The 26,020-nt window shown below is 45.9% G+C and overlaps 1 protein-coding gene across 6 annotated transcripts in view; it reads right to left on the bottom strand.

The window, feature by feature from the left end:
* Window positions 1-26,020, bottom strand: part of cblb (Cbl proto-oncogene B, E3 ubiquitin protein ligase) — a 174,848-nt gene that overhangs the window by 15,191 nt on the left and 133,637 nt on the right. For 5 of the 6 annotated variants that reach the window (XR_013969943.1, XM_080867435.1, XM_080867433.1 and 2 more), the window contains one exon: window positions 2,805-2,918. The exons of the other annotated variant lie outside the window; for it this stretch is intronic. Coding sequence is in view for 4 of the 5 variants with exons in the window: in XM_080867435.1 (XP_080723561.1) it covers window positions 2,805-2,918 (114 nt within the window). In the remaining variant the exon portion in view is untranslated. The remainder of the gene's footprint in view (window positions 1-2,804; window positions 2,919-26,020) is intronic. 6 annotated transcript variants of the gene reach the window in all.

The raw sequence follows: 26,020 nt of genomic DNA, 5'->3' as shown, positions 1-26,020 counted from the left end.
CCCTGAGCAGCTTGGTGAGGACTCTTCATGGCAGACCGGTCCCATGTTCCTAACCAAGCCAGTAGAGGAATGGCCCATAAAGTCAGCTGCAGAGGTGGCCTCTGGGACTAGAGAAGTCGTCAGTCGACTCCAAAGAAAGGCTTTTTCAGCCATCTTAACAAGGTCGCAGCAAAGGGCGCAGACTACTCCAGATGGCTTTGATAGCGTCAAAGCCGTGGTCGGCGGCCGAGTAAGTCCGGAGCTCTTACCATTCAGCAACAAGGTTACATCTTTTGAGACTAAGGGGTCTCCTTCTGTTGCTTCTAATGTCTGCAGGATCAAGGAGTGCTGGGGTTCAGCCTTGATAAATCAAGTAGATCTTTCACGGTTCAATTCTCTAGCCAAGCTCTGTGGGGTCATAGCTTATGTCCACAGAGCCTTGCGCTTTTGGTTATCTGGCAGGGGTCGGACTGCTGTAGGATTAAAGTGGGAGGCGGTGCCCGCGGCTCAAGAGCGGGTAGAGGCATTTCAGGACTTATGCCTTGCCGCTCAAGCAGGTGTGAGTTTCCCTACGACGACGCTCAACCGCCTGGTTGTGCGCAAGGATAAAACAACGGGGCTCTTGATGTGCTATGGCCGGATTCAATCCGTTGAGGAGGAGAGGTCCGGGGTCCCTTTGATCCCCTACAAGTGTCGGTTAAGCTCTCTGCTCGCTGAGGACGCCCATCGTGTCAACCACGAAGGTGTTTCTGCCACCCTTCTTCGGATGAGGAAGAGGGGCTGGGTAGTTCAAGGTCCCAGGATCGTACGGAAGGTGATTGATTCGTGCGTAAGTTGCAGAAAGTGCAGGGCCAAGCTATGCACTCAGGTGATGAGTGATCTTCCTCCCGTACGCACTACGCCAGCAGCCCCTTTTGAGTACACTACTTTGGACTTGTTTGGTCCATATTTTGTCAGAGACTCAGTAAGACGACGAGTGAAGAAGAAAGTTTGGGGCGTGGTTTTTAGCTGTATGGCCTCAAGAGCCGTTCATGCAGACATAGTTGAAGATCTGTCAACTGAGGGCTTCCTGAAGGCATACCAGCGGTTTACTGCCCTGAGGGGTCACCCCAAGAAACTCTGGTCTGACCAGGGGACCAATTTCGTGGGAGCTAAACCTGCGCTGAAGGAGCTCTATGATTTCCTTGCGAGTATCGACAAAGAAGAGATCCAAAGAAAGGCAGCCGTAGTTGGGTCTGACTGGATGTGGGAGTTTAGTCCAGCGGACTCCCCACACCGGAATGGAGCAGCAGAGGCAGCTGTTCGCGTGTTGAAAAGGGCGTTGAGTAACGTTGGTGAGGAGGGAAACTTGACTGCTCTGGAATTCCAAACCCTCCTCTATTTGGCGGCCAACCTCACCAATGAGAGGCCTATCGGGGCCAGAGCTCAAATTCAGGAAGAAATTGTAGATGTGTTGACACCAAACTCTTTGTTGTTGGGTCGGGCAGGGCCCAGGGGCGACAACATGGGTTTTGAGTTCCCTGCCTACCCATTCAGTCGTCTACGTGCAGTCCAGGTGGAAGTGGACAAGTTTTGGAGACGCTGGAGTCAGTTGGCCGGGCCGCACCTGTTTGTTCGGCAAAAATGGCATGCCCCGGTGAGAAATGTTTCTGTTGGGGACCTTGTCTGGGTGGCAGATCAGAACGCACTTAGGGGTCGTTTCAAGCTGGGCCGCGTGGAAGAGGCAGATCCGGATCACCTAGGTGTTGTTCGAGATGTCAAAGTAAGGATTTGTTGTAGTCGTCCCATCAACTGGTCTCAGGCAAGGAAGGACAGGGAACCATGTCATTCCACCATTCTCCACAGGGACGTTTGTCAGGTAAAGTTCAAATAGAGGTGGTTAAAATCATAACTGCCAGTGGTGTTACTGCCAGTAGAGGAGCAAGAGGAACGTGGTTCATCCCCCTGAGTACCCAAGAAATACTTGCAGATTGGGGACTCTTGGGTGTGGGGACCAGGCCCAACCTGTTTAAAACACTGTTATAAGACTTTTTGTTTTCTATATTGGTGTTTATTGCTACTGGTTATTGTGGCACGTAGCCCAAGTGGGAGGTGTGGGTTTTTCCCATATTACTAACATGCCAATTTGTTTGTTGTGATTTATTATCAGCCAGACTCATATTTGCTTTAAATGACAAATTTATTTAAGACGGAGTGATTTATCTAAGTCTGGGATGGTACGTGTTAACGGCCGCTCATAGATCCTACCTGCCGGATCTTCTTTTCATTGATATCGCTGTTATGACTGATGAAGCCGAGCTGGTGAGTTTCTTTGTTAACCAAGTAACGTGTTAAAGCTATAAATATGACTATTACTAAACTGTACTGTCATTAATAGTGTTGCTTTGTTAATGTTGTATGGTTGTTTTATTTTGTGTCTTTCAGTTGATTACCTGGCTTCTGTAAAGGCACGGTTACTGTACTGGTGTTAGTTTATGGTTGTGGAATAAACTTATAAAAGGCAGCAATCAGATGTCCGAGCCTGAGTACGACACAGTTTCATCAGTTAAAACACACCCTTACGGTGGGAGTTTACTAAATTAAAGGTAGTTAGCTTAGTAAAAACCGTACAGTGTTATATAGTAATCATTTGTGTTTACTGAACAAAAACAATGAGTTATACAACATTTTTCAAAGGGCACTTATAGTTAGCACAGCAAACGGCACAGACGCATTGTCATGTCTGCAGGAGGAACACAGACAGGACAGGCAGCATGAAACAGCTGACATGCACAGGAAGCTATGGCTGAGTGAGAGAAGGTACATGCACTGTTAGGGAGGGCTACCTGGTTGGGGAAGTAGAAAGTCATAGTCAGATGGTGTCTTTTGGATGTTGAAGGGGCAGAGGGTAGTATGTGCTGCCCCCGAGACTAACCCACCGATGGATTCTGAACATCCACCTGTGGAAGCAAAGAAACGTTCAAACAGCCAGTCTGACACAATATTGCATCTTTTCTTTCTAAATTAATTTATATTTTTTTAAGTTTTATTGAATAAGGTATGGTAAGACATGTCATTTAGTTAGGATCTAGATTTTTTATTTTACTGTTCATGAAGCAAGTTAATGGATTGTTCCAAAGCAATATATGCTATTGCTGTTGGTCATTTTGTTTATTATTGGTGTGAATGCTGATTCAGTGAAATACTAAGAACACAAAGAATAAAATTATTAATCTTGTTTTGAGAATGTCTTTTGTTTCTTATTTAGTTTATAAATAATAAAATTTGTTACTTTACATGCATATCACCAACAAACTGTTTGAGATGACACTGTTATCTTACAACCATTTTTAGTAATAATTCCCACACTTAAACTTTTGTTGTTCAAACTTTAACACACAGTCAAGAAAATTGTGCAGTGGTTAACACTGCTACTTCACAGCAAGAAGGTCCTGGGTTTGACTCCACCATCTGACTTGGGCCTCTTCCTATGGGCTCTCTTCCACAGTCCAAAGACATGCACTTAACTGAGTTAGGTTAATTGGTTGATTGATTCTAAATTATCAATAGTGAGAATGGTTGTTACCCTTGTGAAAGACTGGTGACCACAATAATCGTCCTCTCAAAGTGAGAAAGAAGTGATGCTGAAAGAAGCATTGATGGGCCAGTGTTGAGTTTATTTGACTTAATAAAGTACTTGGAACGAGTGTCTCAACACTTCTTTTAAGATATTTCTCACTTGTCTAAAGTCTAGATATTTTTTCTTATTCCAAGATATCTTGTGAAGTGTAATTATCTTACAGCACTGAGTGTTTCTTCTTCAATCACCTTTCTCACAATGTGTTTACACCTTACTAGTTATTAATCTCTGGCTCTCTTCCACAGCATGTCTTTTATCCTGTCTTTCTCCTCTCACAACAATGTGGGATTTAATGGTTGTTATTGTTATATATAAATCCTAGCTGTTACGATTTTCTTGCAATCATCAGTACTTTTCATAAAATGGAAGTAAATCATTATGTTTGTTATTTTTTCATGTCTCAGGTCAAACAGGATCTTATGTGACAATAGATAAAATGTGTTCGCTAAAATGAAATGGAGCTCTATAAATAGATATAAACAAATCGACATACAAATTATTGTAGCCTTTAATTTTTCCATTGGTGAGTTTTAAAATCTGTTTTTTGAGATGCTCCAGCTGTCAGTTCTTTCTTTTCCATACTGGGATTGTTTAAAAAGCAGACCACACCAATCTGGAAAGCAAGCTAAAATTACACTACACTAAATTATATACAGGGAGTGCAAAATTATTAGGCAAATGAGTATTTTGTCCACATCATCCTCTTCATGCATGTTGTCTTACTCCAAGCTGTATAGGCTCGAAAGCCTACTACCAATTAAGCATATTAGGTGATGTGCATCTCTGTAATGAGAAGGGGTGTGGTCTAATGACATCAACACCCTATATCAGGTGTGCATAATTATTAGGCAACGTCCTGTCCTTTGGCAAAATGGGTCAAAAGAAGGACTTGACAGGCTCAGAAAAGTCAAAAATAGTGAGATATCTTGCAGAGGGATGCAGCAGTCTCAAAATTGCAAAGCTTCTGAAACGTGATCATCGAACAATCAAGCGTTTCATTCAAAATAGTCAACAGGGTCGCAAGAAGCGTGTGGAAAAACCAAGGCGCCAAATAACTGCTCATGAACTGAGAAAAGTCAAGCGTGCAGCTGCCAAGATGCCACTTGCCACCAGTTTGGCCAAACATGATTTTCATGCAGGACAATGCTCCATCACACGCGTCCAAGTATTCCACAGCGTGGCTGGCAAGAAAGGGTATAAAAGAAGAAAAACTAATGACATGGCCTCCTTGTTCACCTGATCTGAACCCCATTGAGAACCTGTGGTCCATCATCAAATGTGAGATTTACAAGGAGGGAAAACAGTACACCTCTCTGAACAGTGTCTGGGAGGCTGTGGTTGCTGCTGCACGCAATGTTGATGGTGAACAGAACAAAACACTGACAGAATCCATGGATGGCAGGCTTTTGAGTGTCCTTGCAAAGAAAGGCGGCTATATTGGTCGCTGATTTGTTTTTGTTTTGTTTTTGAATGTCAGAAATGTATATTTGTGAATGTGGAGATGTTATATTGGTTTCACTGGTAAAAATAAATAATTGAAATGGGTATATATTTGTTTCTTGTTAAGTTGCCTAATAATTATGCACAGTAATAGTCACCTGCACACACAGATATCCCCCTAAAATAGCTAAAACTAAAAACAAACTAAAAACTATATATATATATATATATATATATAACACCCAGCACGCCCCTGCGGGCGGTTTATCCTTCAAGCTCGGGTCCTCTACCAGAGGCCTGGGAGCTTGAGGGTCCTGCGCAGTATCTTAGCTGTTCCCAGGACTGCGCTCTTCTGGACAGAGATCTCCGATGTTATTCCCGGGATCTGCTGGAGCCACTCGCCTAGCTTGGGAGTCACCGCACCTAGTGCTCCGATTACCACGGGGACCACCGTTACCTTCACCCTCCACATCCTCTCGAGCTCTTCTCTGAGCCCTTGGTATTTCTCCAGCTTCTCGTGTTCCTTCTTCCTGATATTGCTGTCATTCGGAACCGCTACATCGATCACTACGGCCGTCTTCTTCTGTTTGTCTACCACCACTATGGTTAGCCACCACCATTTTGTCCGTCTGTATCTGGAAGTCCCACAGGATCTTAGCTCGGTCATTCTCCACCACCCTTGGGGGCATCTCCCATTTTGACCTCGGGACTTCCAGGTTATACTCGGCACAGATGTTCCTGTACACTATGCCGGCCACTTGGTTATGGCGTTCCATGTATGCCTTGCCTGCTAGCATCTTGCACCCTGCTGTTATGTGCTGGATTGTCTCTGGGGCATCTTTACACAGCCTGCACCTGGGGTCTTGCCTGGTGTGATAGACCCCAGCCTCTATGGATCTTGTGCTCAGAGCTTGTTCTTGTGCTGCCATGATTAGTGCCTCTGTGCTGTCTTTCAGTCCAGCTTTGTCCAGCCACTGGTAGGATTTCTGGATATCAGCCACCTCCTCTATCTGCCGGTGGTACATACCGTGCAGGGGCCTGTCCTTCCATGATGGTTCCTCGTCTCCCTCCTCTTTCTTGGGTTTTTGCTGCCTGAGGTATTCACTGAGCACTCGGTCAGTTGGGGCCATCTTCCCAATGTATTCTTGGATGTTCGTTGTCTCATCCTGGACTGTGGTGCTGACACTCACCAGTCCCCGGCCCCCTTCCTTCCGCTTAGCGTACAGCCTCAGGGTGCTGGACTTGGGGTGAAACCCTCCATGCATGGTAAGGAGCTTTCTTGTCTTTATGTCAGTGGCTTCTATCTCCTCCTTTGGCCAGCCTATTATCCCAGCAGGGTACCTGATCATGGGCAGGGCGTACGTGTTGATGGTCCGGATCTTGTTCTTACCATTCAGCTGACTCCTCAGGACTTGCCTGACCCGCTGCAGGTACTTGGTGGTTGCAGCTTTTCTAGCGGCCTCTTCATGGTTCTCATTCGCCTGCGGGATCCCCAGGTACTTGTAACTGTCCTCTATGTCTGCAATGTTGCCTTCTGGTAGTTCAATCCCCTCAGTTCTGACTACCTTCCCTCTCTTTGTTACCATCCGACTACACTTCTCCAGTCCGAATGACATTCCAATGTCATTACTGTACAGCCTGGTAGTGTGGATCAGTGAATCGATGTCTCGTTCACTCTTGGCATACAGTTTGATGTCATCCATGTACAGGAGGTGGCTGACAACTGCTTCGTTCCGTAGTCGGTATCCGTAGCCAGTCTTGTTAATGATCTCACTGAGGGGGTTCAGGCCTATGCAGAACAGCAGTGGGGACAGAGCATCTCCTTGGTAGATCCCACACTTGATGGTGACTTGTGCTATGGGCTTGGAGTTGGCCTCTAGTGTTGTACGCCACATCCCCATTGAGTTCCTGATGAAGGCTCTTAGGGTCCCATTGTTCTTGTACAATTCTGGGCATTCCAGTATCCAGCTGTGGGGCATTGAGTCATAGGCCTTCTTGTAATCAATCCAGGCAGTGCACAGGTTGGTCAGTCTGGTCTTGCAGTCTCGGCTGACTGTTCTGTCTACCAGTAGCTGGTGTTTTGCGCCTCTGGTATTCTTGCCAATCCCTTTCTGTGTCCCGCTCATGTATTGACCCATGTGCCTGTTCATCTTAGCCGATATGATGCCTGACAGGAGCTTCCATGTAGTACTGAGGCAGGTTATTGGTCGGTAGTTGGAGGGGACCGGTCCCTTCTTGGGGTCCTTGGGGATCAGGACCGTCCGACCTTCGGTTAGCCATTCCGGGTGTCTCTCGTTAACTAGCAGCTGGTTCATTTGTGCTGCCAGACGCTCGTGGAGTGCAGTCAGCTTCTTTAGCCAGTAGGCGTGAACCATGTCGGGCCCTGGTGCTGTCCAACTCTTCATACTGGAGACCCTTTCTTGGATATCTGCCACTGTGATGGTTACTGGACCCTGTTCAGGGAGGTCGCTGTGGTCTGCCCTCAGATCCACTAGCCACTGAGCATTGCCGTTATGGGTTGCGTCCTTCTCCCATATGCTCTTCCAGTATTGCTCCGTCTCCAGCCTTGGTGGTGCTGTTCTCTTATTGTTCCCTTGCCACTGAGAGTACACCTTTGCTGGTTCTGTGGAGAACAGCTGGTTTATTCTCCTGCCTTCTATCTCTCTGGTGTACCTCCTCAAGCGGCTGGCCAAGGCTGTGAGTCTTTGCTTGGCAGTTTCCAAGGCCTCAGGTATGGACAGCTTGCTGTATTTCTTATGCACCTTCGTTGTCGCACCTTTCTGCAACTCCGTTAGTTGGCTAACCTCCCTCCGTGCTACTTTGATCTTGCCCTCTAGCCTCCTTCTCCATGGAGGGTACTGCCCCTTGTGGCTGTTCAACTTGTAGCCAAGCATCTCACTGATCACTGCTGCCGTATTGTAGATCAGCTTGTTAGTGTCGGTAATCGTGGTTGTAGGTATCGTCCGTAGTGTATATATATATATATATATATATATATATATATATATATATATATATATATATATATAAAACACCCAGCACGCCCCTGCGGGCGGTTTATCCTTCAAGCTCAGGTCCTCTACCAGAGGCCTGGGAGCTTGAGGGTCCTGCGCAGTATCTAAGCTGTTCCCAGGACTGCGCTCTTCTGGACAGAGATCTCCGATGTTATGCCCGGGATCTGCTGGAGCCACTCGCCTAGCTTGGGAGCCACCGCACCTAGTGCTCCGATTACCACGGGGACCACCGTTACCTTCACCCTCCACATCCTCTCGAGCTCTTCTCTGAGCCCTTGGTATTTCTCCAGCTAGATATAATCAGTCCATAAAACCTTAGAAAAATCAGTCTTGAGATATTTCTTGGCCCAGTCTTGACGTTTCAGCTTGTGTGTCTTGTTCAGTGGTGGTCGTCTTTCAGCTTTTCTTACCTTGGCCATATCTCTGAGTATTGCACACCTTGTGCTTTTGGGCACTCCAGTGATGTTCTGAAATATGGCCAAACTGGTGGCAAGTGGCATCTTGGCAGCTGCACGCTTGACTTTTCTCAGTTTATGGGCAGTTATTTTGCGCCTTGGTTTTTCCACACGCTTCTTGTGACCCTGTTGACTATTTTGAATGAAATGCTTGATTGTTCGATGATCACGTTTCAGAAGCTTTGCAATTTTGAGACTGCTGCATCCCTCTGCAAGATATCTCACTATTTTTGACTTTTCTGAGCCTGTCAAGTCCTTCTTTTGACCCATTTTGCCAAAGGAAAGGTAGTTGCCTAATAATTATGCACACCTGATATAGGGTGTTGATGTCATTAGACCACACCCCTTCTCATTACAGAGATGCACATCACCTAATATGCTTAATTGGTAGTAGGCTTTCGAGCCTATACAGCTTGGAGTAAGACAACATGCATGAAGAGGATGATGTGGACAAAATACTCATTTGCCTAATAATTCTGCACTCCCTGTACATATATATGTATATATATATATATACACACACATATATATATATGTATATATATATATATATATATACACACACACACGCACACACACACACACACACACACACACACACACACACACACACACACACACACACACACACACATATATATATGATGAACCAAGCATTCCTTTAACATTAAATAGTAATGACTTCATGGATTTATTCACTAATCAAATTTTAACCATTGGAGAAAAAATTAATCATAATCATCTCACAGAAATAACGTACAGTTACTCTCAATATCATTGATGTTTATGTACCCTTTTTCGAGTTAACTTCAGTAATTACTTCTTCCAAACCAGAAGTTATTACTATTTTTAGACCCCATTCCTACTGCTCCTACTGTACTGCTCAAGAAGTCCTACTATTAATTAATGCTTCAATCTTAAATATGATGAACCTAGCTCTAATAATCGGCTATGTATCACAGGTAGGGCTGGGTATCGTCACTGATTTCTAGAATCGATTCGATTCCGATTCACAAGGTCCTGAATCGATTCGATCCATTTTGTATAATTTTAAGTTTAAATTTGTTCAGAAGCCAATTGAACGGCAGAAACTAGTTTTTCTTTTCGGAAGTAAGTAAAAGGAAAAAAAACATCGGCCGACAGCGCTGTAAATAACGGTAGTCTTGTGCGTAACAAGCAAGCGAATAATGCACAAACAGTGTTGGGGAGTAACGGAATACATGTACCGCCGTTACGTATTTAGAATACAAAATATGAGTAACTGTATTCCGTTACAGTTACCGTTTAAAAAGGTGGTATTCAGAATACAGTTACTTTGTTGAAATAAATGGATTACACTGCGGTACTTTCCTGTTTCATTTTGTCGCGGGTCAGGACTGTTTGGGTTTTGTTTGACAGCTACGTTCTTTCGTTCCAGGCGGCAGCGTTACGGTTGCCATGGTTACAGGGCGACGCTCTCTCTCTCTTTCTGCGACTGTGTGTTTCCTGGGTGAGAGAGCGCCTTTTCGTTGTTGTTGTTGTTGTGCTAAGCTAACAGGCAGAATGCTACAAGCATAGCTCTAAAGAATGTAGCATCATTGGCAGTATAGTTGCAGGGAGAATGCACTGCCATACACGTTATGTGTCTGTGAGCGCGAGGAGGGAGAAAAAGGCGAGTGGAAAGGTACGAGTTGTCGTCGAGGAAAAACGGGAGCTGGAAACATGTAAATATAATAATAACCACTGCAGCCAAGAAGAGTGCCTGACGAGCCCAGTTGTAAGTAAGCTATTAAGACTCGACTGTACACCGTGTTCGTGTTTTCCTCCGAAAACAATAAGTTCCGTTGGAGCAGTCTTTCAACGCCTCTCTCTGTCTCTCACAAGAAAAATTGACCCACACAACAAAGTAAAGCTATTTTTCGGCTATGAGCCGACAGGGACCCCGCCGTATTAGTCAGAGGTCCCTTTACTACAGTTCGGAGTCGCGGACCTTCAGTAATAGTAATAAATCACACAGCAATAGTACATTCACGTTGTTGTAAAAAGCACGATAATATATTAAGTAATCCAAAGTATTCAGAATACGTTACTGTCATTGAGTAACGTAACAGAATACGTTACAGAATACATTTTGGGGCATGTATTCTGTATTCTGTAACGGAATACATTTTAAAAGTAACCTTCCCAACACTGTGCACAAAACAGATTTCGGGGATAGACGGAAAACTGTTCTTGAAGTACACTGAGAAAGAGAGAGAGAGAGAGCTGTGCATGAAGTGTGATTTTATCGTGGTGGAAGCAAAACAGTAAAAGTAAGAGGGAGTCCATGATGATGTTTATGTGAAGCTTAGTTTGGATCTTCTTTTGCTGCTGGTTCAGTCAATATTGTTTGGAGAGAGATAAAACTAACAGCTTTAGAATCAGCGCAAAAAGGGCGTAAACACAAAGCGCAGGCCCGCTGAAACATCAGAATCAGCGAGCTGTCGGCTTTCAGCCCCGACCATGTCCGTGTCGTTGGGTGAGAAAGGCGACATCTCACTGATTCTGATCCACGGTCCGGGCTTTGTGTTTACGTCTTTGTGCAGAAGCCGTGCACCTGCTCTCATTTACTGTTTTAAATTTTTGGTGGTTGTCAAAATTTTGTGACGTTTCACCTGAGATTCTGGAATTTTGGGCAAAATACATTTATATTAAAAAAAAATCAATTCAGGATTTTAATGAATCGATATCACGTTATCCAAGCCAGAATCGATTTTAATCGATGAATCGATTATTAAAACCCACCCCTAATCACATGCCTTCAAACTGGCAGTAGTTAAACTGTTGCTTAAAAAGCCATCTCTTGACCCAGGGGTCTTAGCTAATTATAGGCCAATCTCCAGCCTTCCTTTCATCTCAAAAATTCTTGAAAGAGTAGTTGTCAAACAGCTAACAGATCATCTGCAGAGAAATGGCTTAATTTGAAAAGTTTCAGTCAGGTTTCAGAGCTCATCACAGCACAGAAACAGCGTTACAAATGATCTTCTTATGGCCTCTGACAGTGGACTCATCTCTGTGCTTGTCCTGCTAGATCTCAGTGCAGCGTTCGATATGGTTATTACAGCAATAAGTCACACATATCTTTTCCCAGAAGTGTGTGATTAGTGAAATGTATAAAAAGTCTCAACAGGATCACCCTGACGAAGACTTGCATAGACTTTGCTGTTGCTCGCTTGCAAGTAATGAAATAAGAAGTATGTTCAGGAAGTTGCACAACTCGTTTACTGACATAATGTGTAACCCGTTCCACAATCCTGGAGACACCATTCAGTCCAAGGCCTTTGATGGGATTGTTTCTGGTACAAACAGATGGTACAAACTGCCTGATATGTCTTTACCCAGTCTTTTACCCTTTATTTTTTTTAAATATGTTAAACTTGCTGTTCTGTGTCTCACTTTATAAGACCATTTTTCTGACAGAAAACCTGGGTGCTCACAGTGAAAGTGAGGACCTTGGTGAGGGAGCACAAGCCAGCAGATGGACTTACGGCTGCTAAGCGGCTGCTAAGGTACAGTATTGCAATGCTTGTAAAGGGGCTCTGGCTTCATGCTCCACTGGGTACTAAAAAACAGTGCTCCAGTCTTCTCTGCCAGGTCCTTTAAAGACAGAGAGTAAACCAGAGCCACAAGAAAACTACTAAACTCAGAAACCTCTGGTAAGGACCTTGTTTGTTATTATTGCCAGCAGCCAGGCCACAAAACTTCTGTGTGCCCCATCTGCAAAGCTAAGGTCACAGGGGATTGCTATGCACCCCAGCAGAAGATGGAGCCCACAGGGAAAGACAGTGGAAATGCAGTGCTAGAAAATGGTAAATGTCAATAGTCAGCGAGTTACTGCTTTGTTGGAAATGTCTTTGGTTAACCATTGTATGGTACCAGTGAGCAATATGGATTATAGCAGACAGGAGGAAATTTTGTGTGTACATGCTACTAAGCATCGTTACCCCAAAGCTGATGTGACAGTGACCAAAAAGCTCTCCAGAGAGTGATCCGTACAGCAGAACGCTGCTGCAGGATTGCTCTCCCCCCGCTTCAGGACACCTACACCAGGAGATGCCGGACTAGAGCAGCGCAGATACTGAAGGACCCGTCCCATCCTGGCAACAAACTGTTCCAACTTCTGCAATCTGGTAGAAGGTTCCGCATCTTCCGGGCAAGGACAGAGAGACTCAAGAGGAGCTTCTATCCCCAAGCCATCCGTGCCCTAAACACACACACCCGCCCTCTCACATCATCTATAATTGACTGAGACAGGACTCTTCCAGACACTAAACCTGTCATGGTCCTGGGCCATGTTGGCCCAGTGTTCTTAGTTTCCTTGTATGTTTGTATTTTGTTCCTTGCTTAGGCCATGTTTTCTGAGTTGCCCTGTTGTGTTGTTCCCTAAGTGTTCTCCCTTCATGGCTCTTACCCCCTGTGTGCCCCTCTGTGTATCTGTGAGCCCTCGTCTCTCCTTATGTTTTATTCCATGCTTCCCCTGCCCATTATGTCTAAGTTCTCCCCGTGCTCTCTCTTCCCCCCTGTGTGCCCTCTATGTATTTATGAGCCCTCGTCCCCTTTTCGTGTTTATTCCGTGTCTCCCCTGCCTGTTACGTTGGTGTTCTACTCGTGCTCTCTCTCCTCCTGTCTGAACCTCTGTACTTCCTGTTTCACCTCTCCCGTCAGTGTTCAGTTCACCCCGCCCTGTCTCGTTATGATTATCAGTGTCACCTGTGTTCCCCGTGTGTTCCCACTTCCCTCGTTAACCCTCTGTGTATTTCTGTCTGCGTCTCCCTCTGTTCAGCGTGACGTCGTCCCTCATGCTGCGTGGATTTCCCTGTGTCTCTCTCTCCGAGTGTTAGTTTACTTTTCCCAGTTTAGTTTTGTATTTCCTATGTTCTGCCTCTTCGGCAATAAAGCTGCCTTTTGAGTTCATCCCCGTGTGTGTGAGTTTTGCATTTTGGGTCCTCCTCCTGCCTGCCACACAGCCGAGCCTTGACAGTACGACGTCACCAGACATGGACCCAGCAGGCTCCTCCCGGGAAAGCGATTTGGCCCGCATCTTCGGCCTGTGGGAGCGAGTTTCCCACGCCTCGGACATTAAAACCATGTCCATTGGGATAAACGCCATCGAGGCTATTCTCAAAGGGAATCCCCATCTCCACGAGCTCTCAGGATTTTCGGGCCTACTGTCCAATCTGCAGAAAGCCAAGGAGACAGTACAAATCCGCGAGCTCGTCATACCGCAACAGCGACCGCCACAATCGGGAAACGTTTCCACGCTGCTGCCACTGGACTCCTCTCCATCCACCCTCCACTCTGACTGTCACTCACCCGCTGCTTTTCTCGCAGCAATGTGGTCGGAGGATGAGGAGCCGGCCGCGATCTCTCCGTCGTTGCCGGTTTCCTCCATCACCGCACCTCCGGCTTCCCGAAGAAAACGGCATTCACGCCGCCGACGCGCCACCCCACAGCCGGACATTCGGCCTTCTAATTCACCTGCTGTGGTGAGTGAGAACTCTGTGTCTTTTCCAGACATTATGACTGTTCATTCAGGGGCTGTGTTTTGTGTGGCGGAAGTCAATGCGAGCTGCTTATCGCCTGCGCAGCCCTTCACAGCTCCGTTAGCTCCCTCGCAGCCCTTCACAGCTCAGTTAGCTCCCTCGCCGCCACCCTCAGTTCAGTTAGCTCCCTCGCCGCCACCCTTAGTTCAGTTAGCTCCCTCGCAGCCACCCTTAGTTCAGTTAGCTCCCTCGCAGCCACCCTTAGTTCAGTTAGCTCCCTCGCAGCCACCCTCAGTTCAGTTAGCTCCCTCGCAGCCACCCTCAGTTCAGTTAGCTCCCTCGCAGCCACCCTCAGTTCAGTTAGCTCCCTTGCAGCCACCCTCAGTTCAGTTAGCTCCCTCGCAGCCACCCTCAGTTCAGTTAGCTCCCTCGCTAGCTCAGCCATTAACTCCACCACAAGCTCCATTTTCACCTCTACCATCGCTTCAGTCATCAGTTCGGTCTGCCACTCAGTCGCCCTTAGCTCCATCATCCACACTACCACCTGTTTCTCTTCCACCACAACCGTCACTACACCCAGCCACTCAGGCTGCTACTCAGTCAGTCATTCAACCCATAGCCCTGCCGTTACTATACCCTGTAGCTGAGCCACTAGCCGCCCGACCCACAGCCACTTCAGCCACTCCTTCACCCGTTACACCTCCACTACAACCATCACTGCAGCCTCCAGTGTCCCCAGTGCAGCCTCCAGTGTCCCCAGTGCAGCCTCCAGTGTCCCCAGTGCAGCCTCCAGTGTCCCCAGTGCAGCATCCCTTAGCACAGTCATCCACTCAATCACCAGCTCCACTTTCCCCTCAACTACCACTACCACCTCTAGCTCAATCTCCTGTGCACTCACCTCTGGTTCATTCTCCTGTGAAGTCATCTACTCCACTGCCTACTCCACTCTCACCACCTCCGTTACAACAGACATCAGTTCAGTCCCCTGTGCCAGTGCAGACGCCCTCAGTTCAGTCCCCCGTGCAGTTATCTACTTCACCACCATCAGTAGCTCAGCTCCCACTCTCATCCGCCTCTCCAGTAGCTCAGCTCGCACCTGAACCATTGGCCCAGTCCCCGATAGCAATACGGTCTTCTGTTCGGCTTAACATTCAGCCAGGGGTCCCAAACCTCTCTGGCTCTACATCAGCTCCTGCTGGAAGCTCGGATGAGCTCATCCAGGACTCCGTGGCTCCCACGCCGCCATCTACCTCATCCGCTGGGGGTTCCAGTGAGCCCGGCCAGCACCTCCTCGTCTCCGCTGGAGGGTCCGAGGGGCCCGTTCAGCCTCACGCCTCGTCAGCTGGAGGGTCCGAGGGGCCCGTTCAGCCTCCTGTCTCCGCTGGAGGGTCCGAGGGGCCCGTTCAGCCTCCTGTCTCCGCTGGAGGGTCCGAGGGGCCCGTTCAGCCTCCTGTCTCCGCTGGAGGGTCCGAGGGGCCCGTTCAGCCTCACGTCTCCGCTGGAGGGTCCGAGGGGCCCGTTCAGCCTCACGCCGCATCAGCTGGAGGGCCTGAGGAGCCTGTCCAGCCGCCATCTGCGACCGCTTCGTCATCGCCTGGGCCAGCCTCAGCCTCTGCAGCTCCGCCTGGTCCGGCCTCAGCCTCTGCAGCTCCGCCTGGTCCGGCCTCAGAGTCTTCGTCCTCGTCTGGCCCAGCCTCCTCAGAGCCCTCGTCTGGCCCAGCCTCCTCAGAGCCTTCGTCTGCTGCAGCCTCCTCAGAGCCTTCGTCTGCTGCAGCCTCCTCAGAGCCTTCGTCTGCTGCAGCCTCAGCCTGTGCTTCGCCTGGTCCCGTCTCGACTGGTCCTGTGCCCACCGGGCCTCGGCCAGTACGCCTGACACTGGAGAGCCGCCGCCGCTGCCTTCCGCGCGGCCGGCCCCCTGAACTGCACCGTCATCGCCTGAGTGGCCGCCGTCGCCTTCCGCACGGCCGGCCCCCGGACCCTCTTCGCCTGAGTGGCCGCCGTCGCCTTCCGCACGGTCGGCCCCCGGACCAGCGCTGTCATCGTCGCCGCCGCCTCCCGCGCGGTCGGCCTCCTGAACTGCTCCGTCGTCTCCTTCGCCGCCGCCGTTGCCTTGCGCACGGCCGGCCTCCTGAACTGTTTCCACGTCGCCGCCGTTGCCTTGCGCACGGCCGGCCTCCTGAACTGTTTCCACGTCGCCGCCGTTGCCTTGCGCACGGCCGGCCTCCTGAACTGTTTCCACGTCTCCGCCGTTGCCTTCCGCATGGTCGGCCCCCTGAACTGCTCTGTGTTTGGGTTATTTTCTTGGGCTCCGGTGTTTGCTGTGCTCTTCTTTTGTTTTCTGTTCCGAGCCCTCCGTCCTGGGCCCCCGCCGCCCGCCCTGGGTTGTTTTCTGTTTGGTTTTGTTTTTCTGTGTTTGGGCTGTCTGGAGCCAGCCCTTGAGGGGGGGGTACTGTCATGGTCCTGGGCCATGTTGGCCCAGTGTTCTTAGTTTCCTTGTATGTTTGTATTTTGTTCCTTGCTTAGGCCATGTTTTCTGAGTTGCCCTGTTGTGTTGTTCCCTAAGTGTTCTCCCTTCATGGCTCTTACCCCCTGTGTGCCCCTCTGTGTATCTGTGAGCCCTCGTCTCTCCTTATGTTTTATTCCATGCTTCCCCTGCCCATTATGTCTAAGTTCTCCCCGTGCTCTCTCTTCCCCCCTGTGTGCCCTCTATGTATTTATGAGCCCTCGTCCCCTTTTCGTGTTTATTCCGTGTCTCCCCTGCCTGTTACGTTGGTGTTCTACTCGTGCTCTCTCTCCTCCTGTCTGAACCTCTGTACTTCCTGTTTCACCTCTCCCGTCAGTGTTCAGTTCACCCCGCCCTGTCTCGTTATGATTATCAGTGTCACCTGTGTTCCCCGTGTGTTCCCACTTCCCTCGTTAACCCTCTGTGTATTTCTGTCTGCGTCTCCCTCTGTTCAGCGTGACGTCGTCCCTCATGCTGCGTGGATTTCCCTGTGTCTCTCTCTCTCCGAGTGTTAGTTTACTTTTCCCAGTTTAGTTTTGTATTTCCTATGTTCTGCCTCTTCGGCAATAAAGCTGCCTTTTGAGTTCATCCCCGTGTGTGTGAGTTTTGCATTTTGGGTCCTCCTCCTGCCTGCCACACAGCCGAGCCTTGACAAAACCAAGGAACAATGTACATTTCAATTCCTTTAATTTTAAATATGTTTATATTGTCTATCCTGTAAAATAGTCAGATGTCCATTCATATTAATGTACAGAATTCACCTGCTTGCTGCTACATTGCTGCACATTCACCCAATGTATATACTACATATATATATATATATATATATATATATATATATATATATATATATATATATATATATATATATATATATATATAATGTTCTTCCTCTACACCCCCCCCCAATTTTTTTGCACATGTCGAGGAGCGTGTCAGGCTACATTTCACTGTGTGTTATACTTGTATAACTATGCATGTGACAAATAAAGAACCTTGAACCTTGAACCATTAATGAACAGTCCTACATGTTTTTTTTTTTCTGGTGGTACAGAGCCTGCCTGTTGATGTTATCCCAGGAATGGAGTTTTAGGGAGGATGAGACATTGAAAAACTTGATTGCTAAGGTTACTGAAGGGGAAAATGGAAAGTGAGAGGGGAAATGAAAAGTTCATTTTTAATAAGCATGTGTTATACGCAGTTGACTGTGACCACCAATATCTTGAGATCCCTGGTCCCTAGGTCCTTTATCATGTACCTAACACACACCCTTCCCTGGGTCTTTAATGTTTGCAGACATACAGAAATCCTGAAGTGCATGCTCCATATGCCAGAAAACATGTCCTCCAAGGAAGTCAGACCAAAACCTCCTGTAGTCACTGCCAGTTATCTACACTCATTTCTAAAAGACCAGGGAACCAATCCGTGGCTGCCCTTCCTGCTGTTTGCATACAGAGAAGTTCCCCTACCTTTAACGGAGTTCTCCCCTTACAAGTTACTCTATGGCTGGGATGTACATGGGCCCTTGGATCTACACTCGAAGGGTTGGGAGTCTCCTTCCTTCACTTGGAGTGATAAAGTACTATGTACTCGAAATGAAGCACCATCTGGCAAGACATTGCAAGGAAGCTGGGGGAACATGTCCAAGGCTTATATAACCCAGAAAACCTGGTATGGCCAGCAGGCAAGGCACTGTGATTTCCAGCACTGTCAAAAGGTTTTGTTATTCCTCCTTTCTGCTAACACTTCTGGCAAAATGCCAATGGCCGTACACTGAAGGCTCAACAAAATGAACAGGTCCGTTTTAAACTCTAGCATCTGGCTTGTGTTGCCTTTAAGCCATTTTAAGATCCGTGGCAACGTGTCATGCAGGACGCATCTCCCTTCTGTGTGCAAGTGAATGAGTGAGTTTATGTGTCTGTAAGGAGTATGTGGTGGCTACAGTGAACACTGAAGTTTGGTCAAAGCAAAAAATCTATGATGATTTTTTTTTATAATCGAGTTGCAGCCCTAGTCAACACTGCAGTCTGCTCAAGTTACTGAGCAGTCTCAAACCAATGTTCCAAGTCCTTGGGAACACACAGGATGAGTTATCAAAAGCTGAAATACTAAGCATTGATTATCCAAGGTTTTAAAGGTTATCTTTACCTAAGCTGTTGCGAGATTTAAACAAATAAAAGTTACCGCCTTTTGGACGGGCTGAACTGCTATATGTATTTGACTGACCTGGTGTGGAAATGTTTAGACATTCACAATTTACTGACATCAAAAGGATGATTTCTTTTGCTGAGATGCTGAACCACATCAATGTCAAAGGCCTGATCCAATGTCCAAGGAACACAGAGCTTTGCTTACAAGCTCTGTAAGCTCTGTAAAAGAGAACCACCAGACTAAAAAGATCCAAAAGATATTAATTAAGAGTTGTTAATTCTCTTGCATTTTGACGTCACAAAAAAGATGTACACAAATATTGGAATTACCCTAAAACTGGCAGAAATGATGAGACAAGCCATACCTGATGAGACAAGTAAAGGCTGTACACTTCCGGTATGATGGCGCCTGTGTTTGGCTTTGCCGCTGCCGGGTGCAGTTTGTCACGCTCTTTCGTCGTGCTGTTTTTCTCTGCTCTGCTGTTTTCTATTTGTATCAATGATGTACTGGCTGCCTTGGTTTATGATCGTTTGACGCTGTTATCCATCCGATCTTCAATGATGGCTCAAGATGTCTCATCCTCCTCCTCCTTTGGCACTTTCCATCCTCCGCACTCCTTTGGCACTTTCCATCCTCCACCAGTGGCTGGATCCTCCGCCAGTGGCTGGATCCTCCGCCAGTGGCTGGATCCTCGGCCAGCGTCCTCAGCGTTCCCCGCAGACCACGGAGAAGGAGAGGAAGAAGAGCAGGTATCCAGGTGAAGCTTAGGCTTTTCTGGTGGCGGGGTCTGACTAGAAAGCGATGTCGAGCGTGCTTTGTTACCTATGCTCAGAACAGCTCCATGGAGAGGAATTTGTTTTCCACGTCCCTGCTTGGAGATGCAGGGCCCGGCTCTCCGAGACCGTGCTGCCTCAGAAGGGTTCATCCAGACTCTCCTGCTGACTGGCTTTTCATCCCCTCGGTGAGTGGAATCTACGAGCGTGAAGGCTCAAACCCCAAGTATTTACGTCCTTTAACTCGAGCCTCTGCCAAAAATGATGCTTCCACCCCGCTGAACATGGCACTTTTTAATGCCCGATCATTGACTAATAAATCGTTCGTGCTTAACGATTCTATATCTTCTAAAAAACTGGACTTCTTATTTCTGACTGAGACCTGGCAGCGGGACTTGGACTATTCGTCTCTCATTGAAATGTGCCCGAACGGCTATTCCGTCATCAGCCAGCCTCGGGGATCTGGTCGTGGAGGAGGTCTCGCGGTGGCATTTCAGGGCCGTTTCAACTGCCGTTCAGTGAAAGTTGGACACTTTCTTTCCTTTGAATTACAGCTTATTAAAATCAGAAGTAAGGATCCTTTTTATTGTGCTGTGGTGTATCGTCCACCCAGCCCAAATAGCTTGTTTTTATCGGAGTTTAGCGACTTCCTGTCCTCTACTATGAGGTTGTCCAGACTGCTTTTAGCTGGGGATTTTAACATACATGTTGATGATGACTCCGACCTCTTTGCCAGAGGTTTTATCAACATTATGGATTCTTTTCATTTTACCCAGCATGTGTCCGGCCCCACACATAACAAAGGACACACACTGGACCTTGTTTTTACTTTGGGTTTGAATATTGATTCTATTTTTTATTTTTATTTAACCTTTATTTAACCAGGAATGTCCCGTTGAGATCAAAGACCTCTTTTTCAAGGGAGTCCTGGCCAAGAGGCAGCACATTTCAAGACAAATACATACGAACAAACAAAGTTAAAATTACACAAAACAATTACACATTATTGAGGCAGCCTGTAGGCCTTTGAGTTTAGTTTTAAAAACATTTAAAGACAACAATTCAGTTAGTTTCCAGTCTTTCTGTAACATGTTCCATGAAAAAGGCGCAGAGTGGACAAAGGCTTTCTTACCCAGCTCTGTGCGGACAAGGGGAACAGACAACAGCAGCTGATCATTTGAGCGCAAGGAGTAAGAACCACTATTTGTCCTTGTGACCAAAGTACAAATATAAGGAGGCAGCAATCCAAGCATAGCTTTGTAAATAAAAGTGTACCAATGCCCCTGTCTTCTAATGGCCAAAGAAGGCCATTTTACTCTTAAGTACAAATCACAGTGATGGGTCAGGTATTTACAATTGGTAATAAACCTCAAGGAAGCATGATACATCGTGTCCAACATTAGAAGACATGAAGAAGACGCGTTCATATACAGAATGTCACCATAATCTAACACAGATAAAAAGGTTGCAGTGACAAGACGTTTTTTTACTGCAAAAGAAAAGCACTGTTTATTACGGAAGAAAAAACGAAGTTTAAGTCTCAGTTTCTTTACTAGTCTCTCTATATGTGGTTTAAAGGTGAAGGAGTCATCAATCCAGACACCAAGGTATTTATATTCATGAACTATCTCTATGACATTTCCTTCAAGGGTGGACACCACTGGAATTTGTTCCAGTGGTGTCTGAGGACATTTTTTTTTTTTTATCTCTGATCATCTCTGTATTCTTTTTAACATGTATTTTCATGAGCCTTTGTCTCCTGTTCACCGGACAATTATCTCGCGCATCATAAATTCCTCCACAGCGGAGAATTTCTCGGATGCTTTTAATTTAACAATATCCCCGCAAAATGGCGTTGATTTCTTAACAGATCTATTTAATAACCATTGTTTTTCGATTTTAGATTAAATCTGTCCGGTTAAAATGAGACCAGTTTCTGTTTCCAAGTCCTTACCCTGGCTAAATGACAACATCTGATCCATAAATCGTGATTGTCGTAAAGCTGAGCGCTTATGGAGGAAAACTCATTTAAATGTTCATCTCCTTTACTTAAAGGATCTTTTAGCCTCTTTTAACAATGCAATTAGAGATGCGAGGGCTGCTTATTTTTCTCATCTGGTTGCAAAGAGCAGAGGTAATCCTAAGGTATTATTTGACACTATTACTGATATTATTACTCCTGCTCCACCTGCTGCCATTATTTCTTCTAATGAAGACTGCGAAACATTTCTTTCTTTCTTTCTAGAAAAAATTAGTAATGTAAGGAAAAAATTGTCCCCATCAGCATCTGCATTGTCAGTTCCTACGCCAGCTCGGCCTGTCGTTTTAGAATGCTTTTTACCTGTCTCACTATCAGAGCTGGAAAAAATAGTTAATGCAACAAAAGCATCCTCCTGTTCACTCGACATTTTACCCACATCGTTATTCAAAAATGTCTTCCACTCTATTGGTCCCTGTGTGCTCACCATAATTAACACCTCACTGGGATCTGGTAAAGTCCCTGCTTATTTTAAAACTGCTGTTATACACCCCCTGTTAAAAAAGCCTATGCTGGACCCATCTCTCACTAGCAATTACAGACCAATCTCAAAAACACCGTTAATTGCTAAGATATTAGAGAAGGTTGTGGCTAAGCAGCTTACAGCAGTTTTAGACAAACATAATATCTTTGACAAATTTCAGTCTGGCTTTCGTAGAGCTCATTCTACTGAAACAGCCCTTCTTAGAGTTTCCAATGACATTCTGATGCAAAACAATGCAGGAAAGTGTTCTGTACTCCTAATGTTGGACCTCACGTCAGCCTTTGACACCGTTGACCATTATATTTTGCTTGAAAGGCTGAAATACTGGGTTGGTGTATCTGGGTCTGCCTTAGAGTGGTTCTCCTCGTATCTCTATGAACGATACTTTTCTGTGGTGGTTTCTAAGTATAGGTCATCTTCCACATCCCTGTCCTATGGTGTGCCACAAGGTTCTGTGCTGGGGCCCTTATTGTTTTTAATATATCTGCTTCCTCTCCAGCATATTTTAAGCCCCTTTGAGGACATTTGCTACCACTGCTACACAGACGACATCCAGCTATATATATCTTTTAAACCTGAAGATGTTTCTAAGCTGCAGATTCTAAATGTGTGCTTAGAAACCATCAAAGGTTGGATGGCTGACAACTTCCTCCAACTTAATGAAAAAAAGACTGAAGTCCTTGTATGTGCTCCAGACAGACATGTACCTAACATAATGAATGCTCTTGGTCCTCTTTCAACATTTGTGAAATCGTCTATCAGGAACCTAGGGGTAACCTTTGATTCTGCTCTTACCCTGGATGTCCACGTCAAATCTCTGGTTCAGTCCTGCTTCTATCATTTAAGAAACATTTCTAAATTGAGCCCCATAGTATCTCATACTGAACTGGAAATTGTTATTCATGCATTCATTTCATCACGATTGGACTACTGTAATTCACTGTTTACATGTCTAAACAAAAACTCCCTGGAGCGTCTGCAGATTGTCCAAAATGCTGCAGCAAGGCTTCTGACAAAAACATCGAAATACTCTCATGTAACACCATTGCTTATACAGCTGCACTGGCTCCCTGTTGAATTCAGAGTCCATTTTAAGATTCTGGTTCTGACATTTAAGGCTCTTCAAGAACAAGCACCAGCGTACATCATTGAACTTTTACAGCCCTATGCCCCTAGTAGGTCCCTGAGGTCTTGTGATCAGGGCCTACTTGTTATTCAGTATACAAGACTGAAAACCAAGGGTGATAGAGCTTTTGCTACTGTGGCTGCCAGACTGTGGAATTCTCTTCCTCAGAACTTAAGATCCGCAGACTCAGTGATTACTTTTAAAAAACAGCTAAAAACACATCGTTTTAAAATTGCATTTTGTTAACTTTTGACTGTTTTTGTTTTATACCTTGTGAAGCACTTTGTGATCTTTTATCTAGAAATGTGCTATATAAATAAAATTTTACTTACTTACTTACTTACCTTTCTTTGGAGTCAAGAATGCTAGGCCCTGACATGTTAGAAATTTCCACAGGTGCTTGTGTTACATAATTGGGCCTGTGCACTAGAACATTCCCTAAATGTTAAAACTAAATTAGTCACCAGTGAAATGAATGGTGAGTCACACATCACTAAGCTTGGTTTAGAGCTGGTAAAATGGTAATGCAGAGAACAAAAACAGGCACAGTTGATAATGTAGTGTACATAGACAGAGACAAGGAAAGATACAAACAAAAATGAGTGGTAATTCCAGTACTTGTAGTTCCCCATTAAACTATGCATGTACTCTATACAAGGTTTAAGCAGTGTGCCACTCAGTCTATGTTAAATTCCATCTTACATTGTAAAAAAAAGGGTCATTGTTGCACCAAAGGGAGGGAGTATGTAATCAGTTTGGTTTATTTGTTTGTCTGTCTATCTTTTTGTTAGCATTTTAGTGTCCACAGTTATCGTTTTCAAATTTAATCTGATGGTAGTATTTGTTAAAAAAAAAAAGTCAAGAAAACATGTCAAGTGATATATGGTTTTCTTAGATCATTAGTGCTGCCCCCCCCCCCCCCCCCCCCCCCGCCAAAGGTGTGTGTCCCGGCGTAAAAGTAATGCAGCATTTCAGAAAAGGAACATCAACCAACAGTAAAATATAGGGGTCATAGTGTGATGGTCTGGGGCTGCTTTGTTTCTCAGTTTCCCATTATGAATATACAGTATGGGTAAGGTGCACATATGCCATTTTTAAAATGTCTGCCTCTTTAGTAGGTATGCCTGTTTTCACTTTACAGCAGCAAACTGTAGCAACAAGGTTTTTAGTGCCACCAATAGCACCAGACCTACAGTGGGGCAAAAAAGTATTTAGTCAGCCACCGATTATGCAAGTTCCCCCACCTAAAATGATGACAGAGGTCAGTAATTTGCACCAGAGGTACACTTCAACTGTGAGAGACAGAATGTGAAAAAAAATTCCATGAATTCACATGGTAGGATTTGTAAAGAATTTATTCGTAAATTAGGGTGGAAAATAAGTATTTGGTCACCTCAAACAAGGAAAATCTCTGGCTCTCACAGACCTGTAACGTCTTCTGTAAGAAGCTTTTCTGTCCCCCACTCGTTACCTGTATGAATGGCACCTGTTTGAACTCATCATCTGTATAAAAGACACCTGTCCACAGCCTCAAACAGTCAGACTCCAAACTCCGCCATGGCCAAGACCAAAGAGCTTTCGAAGGACACCAGGAAAAGTATTGTAGAGCTGCACCAGACTGGGAAGAGTGAATCTACAATAGGCAAGCAGCTTGGTGTGAAAAAATCAACTGTGGGAGCAATCATCAGAAAATGGAAGACATACAAGACCACTGATAATCTCCCTCGATCTGGGGCTCCATGCAAGATCTCATCCCGTGGGGTCAAAATGATCATGAGAACGGTGAGCAAAGATCCCAGAACCACACGGGGGGGCCTGGTGAATGACCTGCAGAGAGCTGGGACCAAAGTAACAAAGGTCACCATCAGTAACACACTACAACGGCAGGGAATCAAATCCCGCAGTGCCAGACGTGTTCCGCTGCTGAAGCCAGTGCATGTCCAGGCCCGTCTGAAGTTTGCCAGAGAGCACATGGATGATACAGCAGAGGATTGGGAGAATGTCATGTGGTCAGATGAAACCAAAGTAGAACTTTTTGGTATAAACTCAACTCGTCGTGTTTGGAGGAGGAAGAATACTGAGTTGCATCCCAAGAACACCATACCTACTGTGAAGCATGGGGGTGGAAACATCATGCTATGGGGCTGTTTTTCTGCCAAGGGGACAGGACGACTGATCCGTGTTAAGGACAGAATGAATGGGGCCATGTATCGTGAGATTTTGAGCCAAAACCTCCTTCCATCAGTGAGAACTTTGAAGATGAAACGAGGCTGGGTCTTCCAACATGACAATGATCCAAAACACACCGCCCGGGCAACAAAGGAGTGGCTCCGTAAGAAGCATTTGAAAGTCCTGGAGTGGCCTAGCCAGTCTCCAGACCTCAACCCCATAGAAAATCTGTGGCGGGAGTTGAAAGTCCGTGTTGCTCGGCGACAGCCCCAAAACATCACTGCTCTCGAGAAGATCTGCATGGAGGAATGGGCCAAAATACCAGCTACTGTGTGTGCAAACCTGGTAAAGACCTATAGTAAACGTTTGACCTCTGTTATTGCCAACAAAGGTTATGTTACAAAGTATTGAGTTGTATTTTTGTTATTGACCAAATACTTATTTTCCACCCTGATTTACGAATAAATTCTTTACAAATCCTACCATGTGGATTCATGGATTTTTTTTTCACATTCTGTCTCTCACAGTTGAAGTGTACCTCTGGTGCAAATTACTGACCTCTGTCATCATTTTAAGTGGGGGAACTTGCACAATCAGTGGCTGACTAAATACTTTTTTGCCCCACTGTAGTCTGCCAGTAGCAACAATCCCACCACGATTTCTCCAGAAAGTTTTCTTGTACTCTTTTATTTTAACTATACAGAAGGTAATTTCTGCCTCAACGGGTCCCTTAATCAAAACATGAAAAAACGATGTAGCCTGGCCTGC

Source organism: Rhamphochromis sp. 'chilingali' (genome assembly GCF_963969265.1).
Source record: "Rhamphochromis sp. 'chilingali' genome assembly, chromosome: 19".
Taxonomy (NCBI): domain Eukaryota; kingdom Metazoa; phylum Chordata; class Actinopteri; order Cichliformes; family Cichlidae; genus Rhamphochromis; species Rhamphochromis sp. 'chilingali'.
This window is presented reverse-complemented; position numbering and strand designations above follow the sequence as displayed.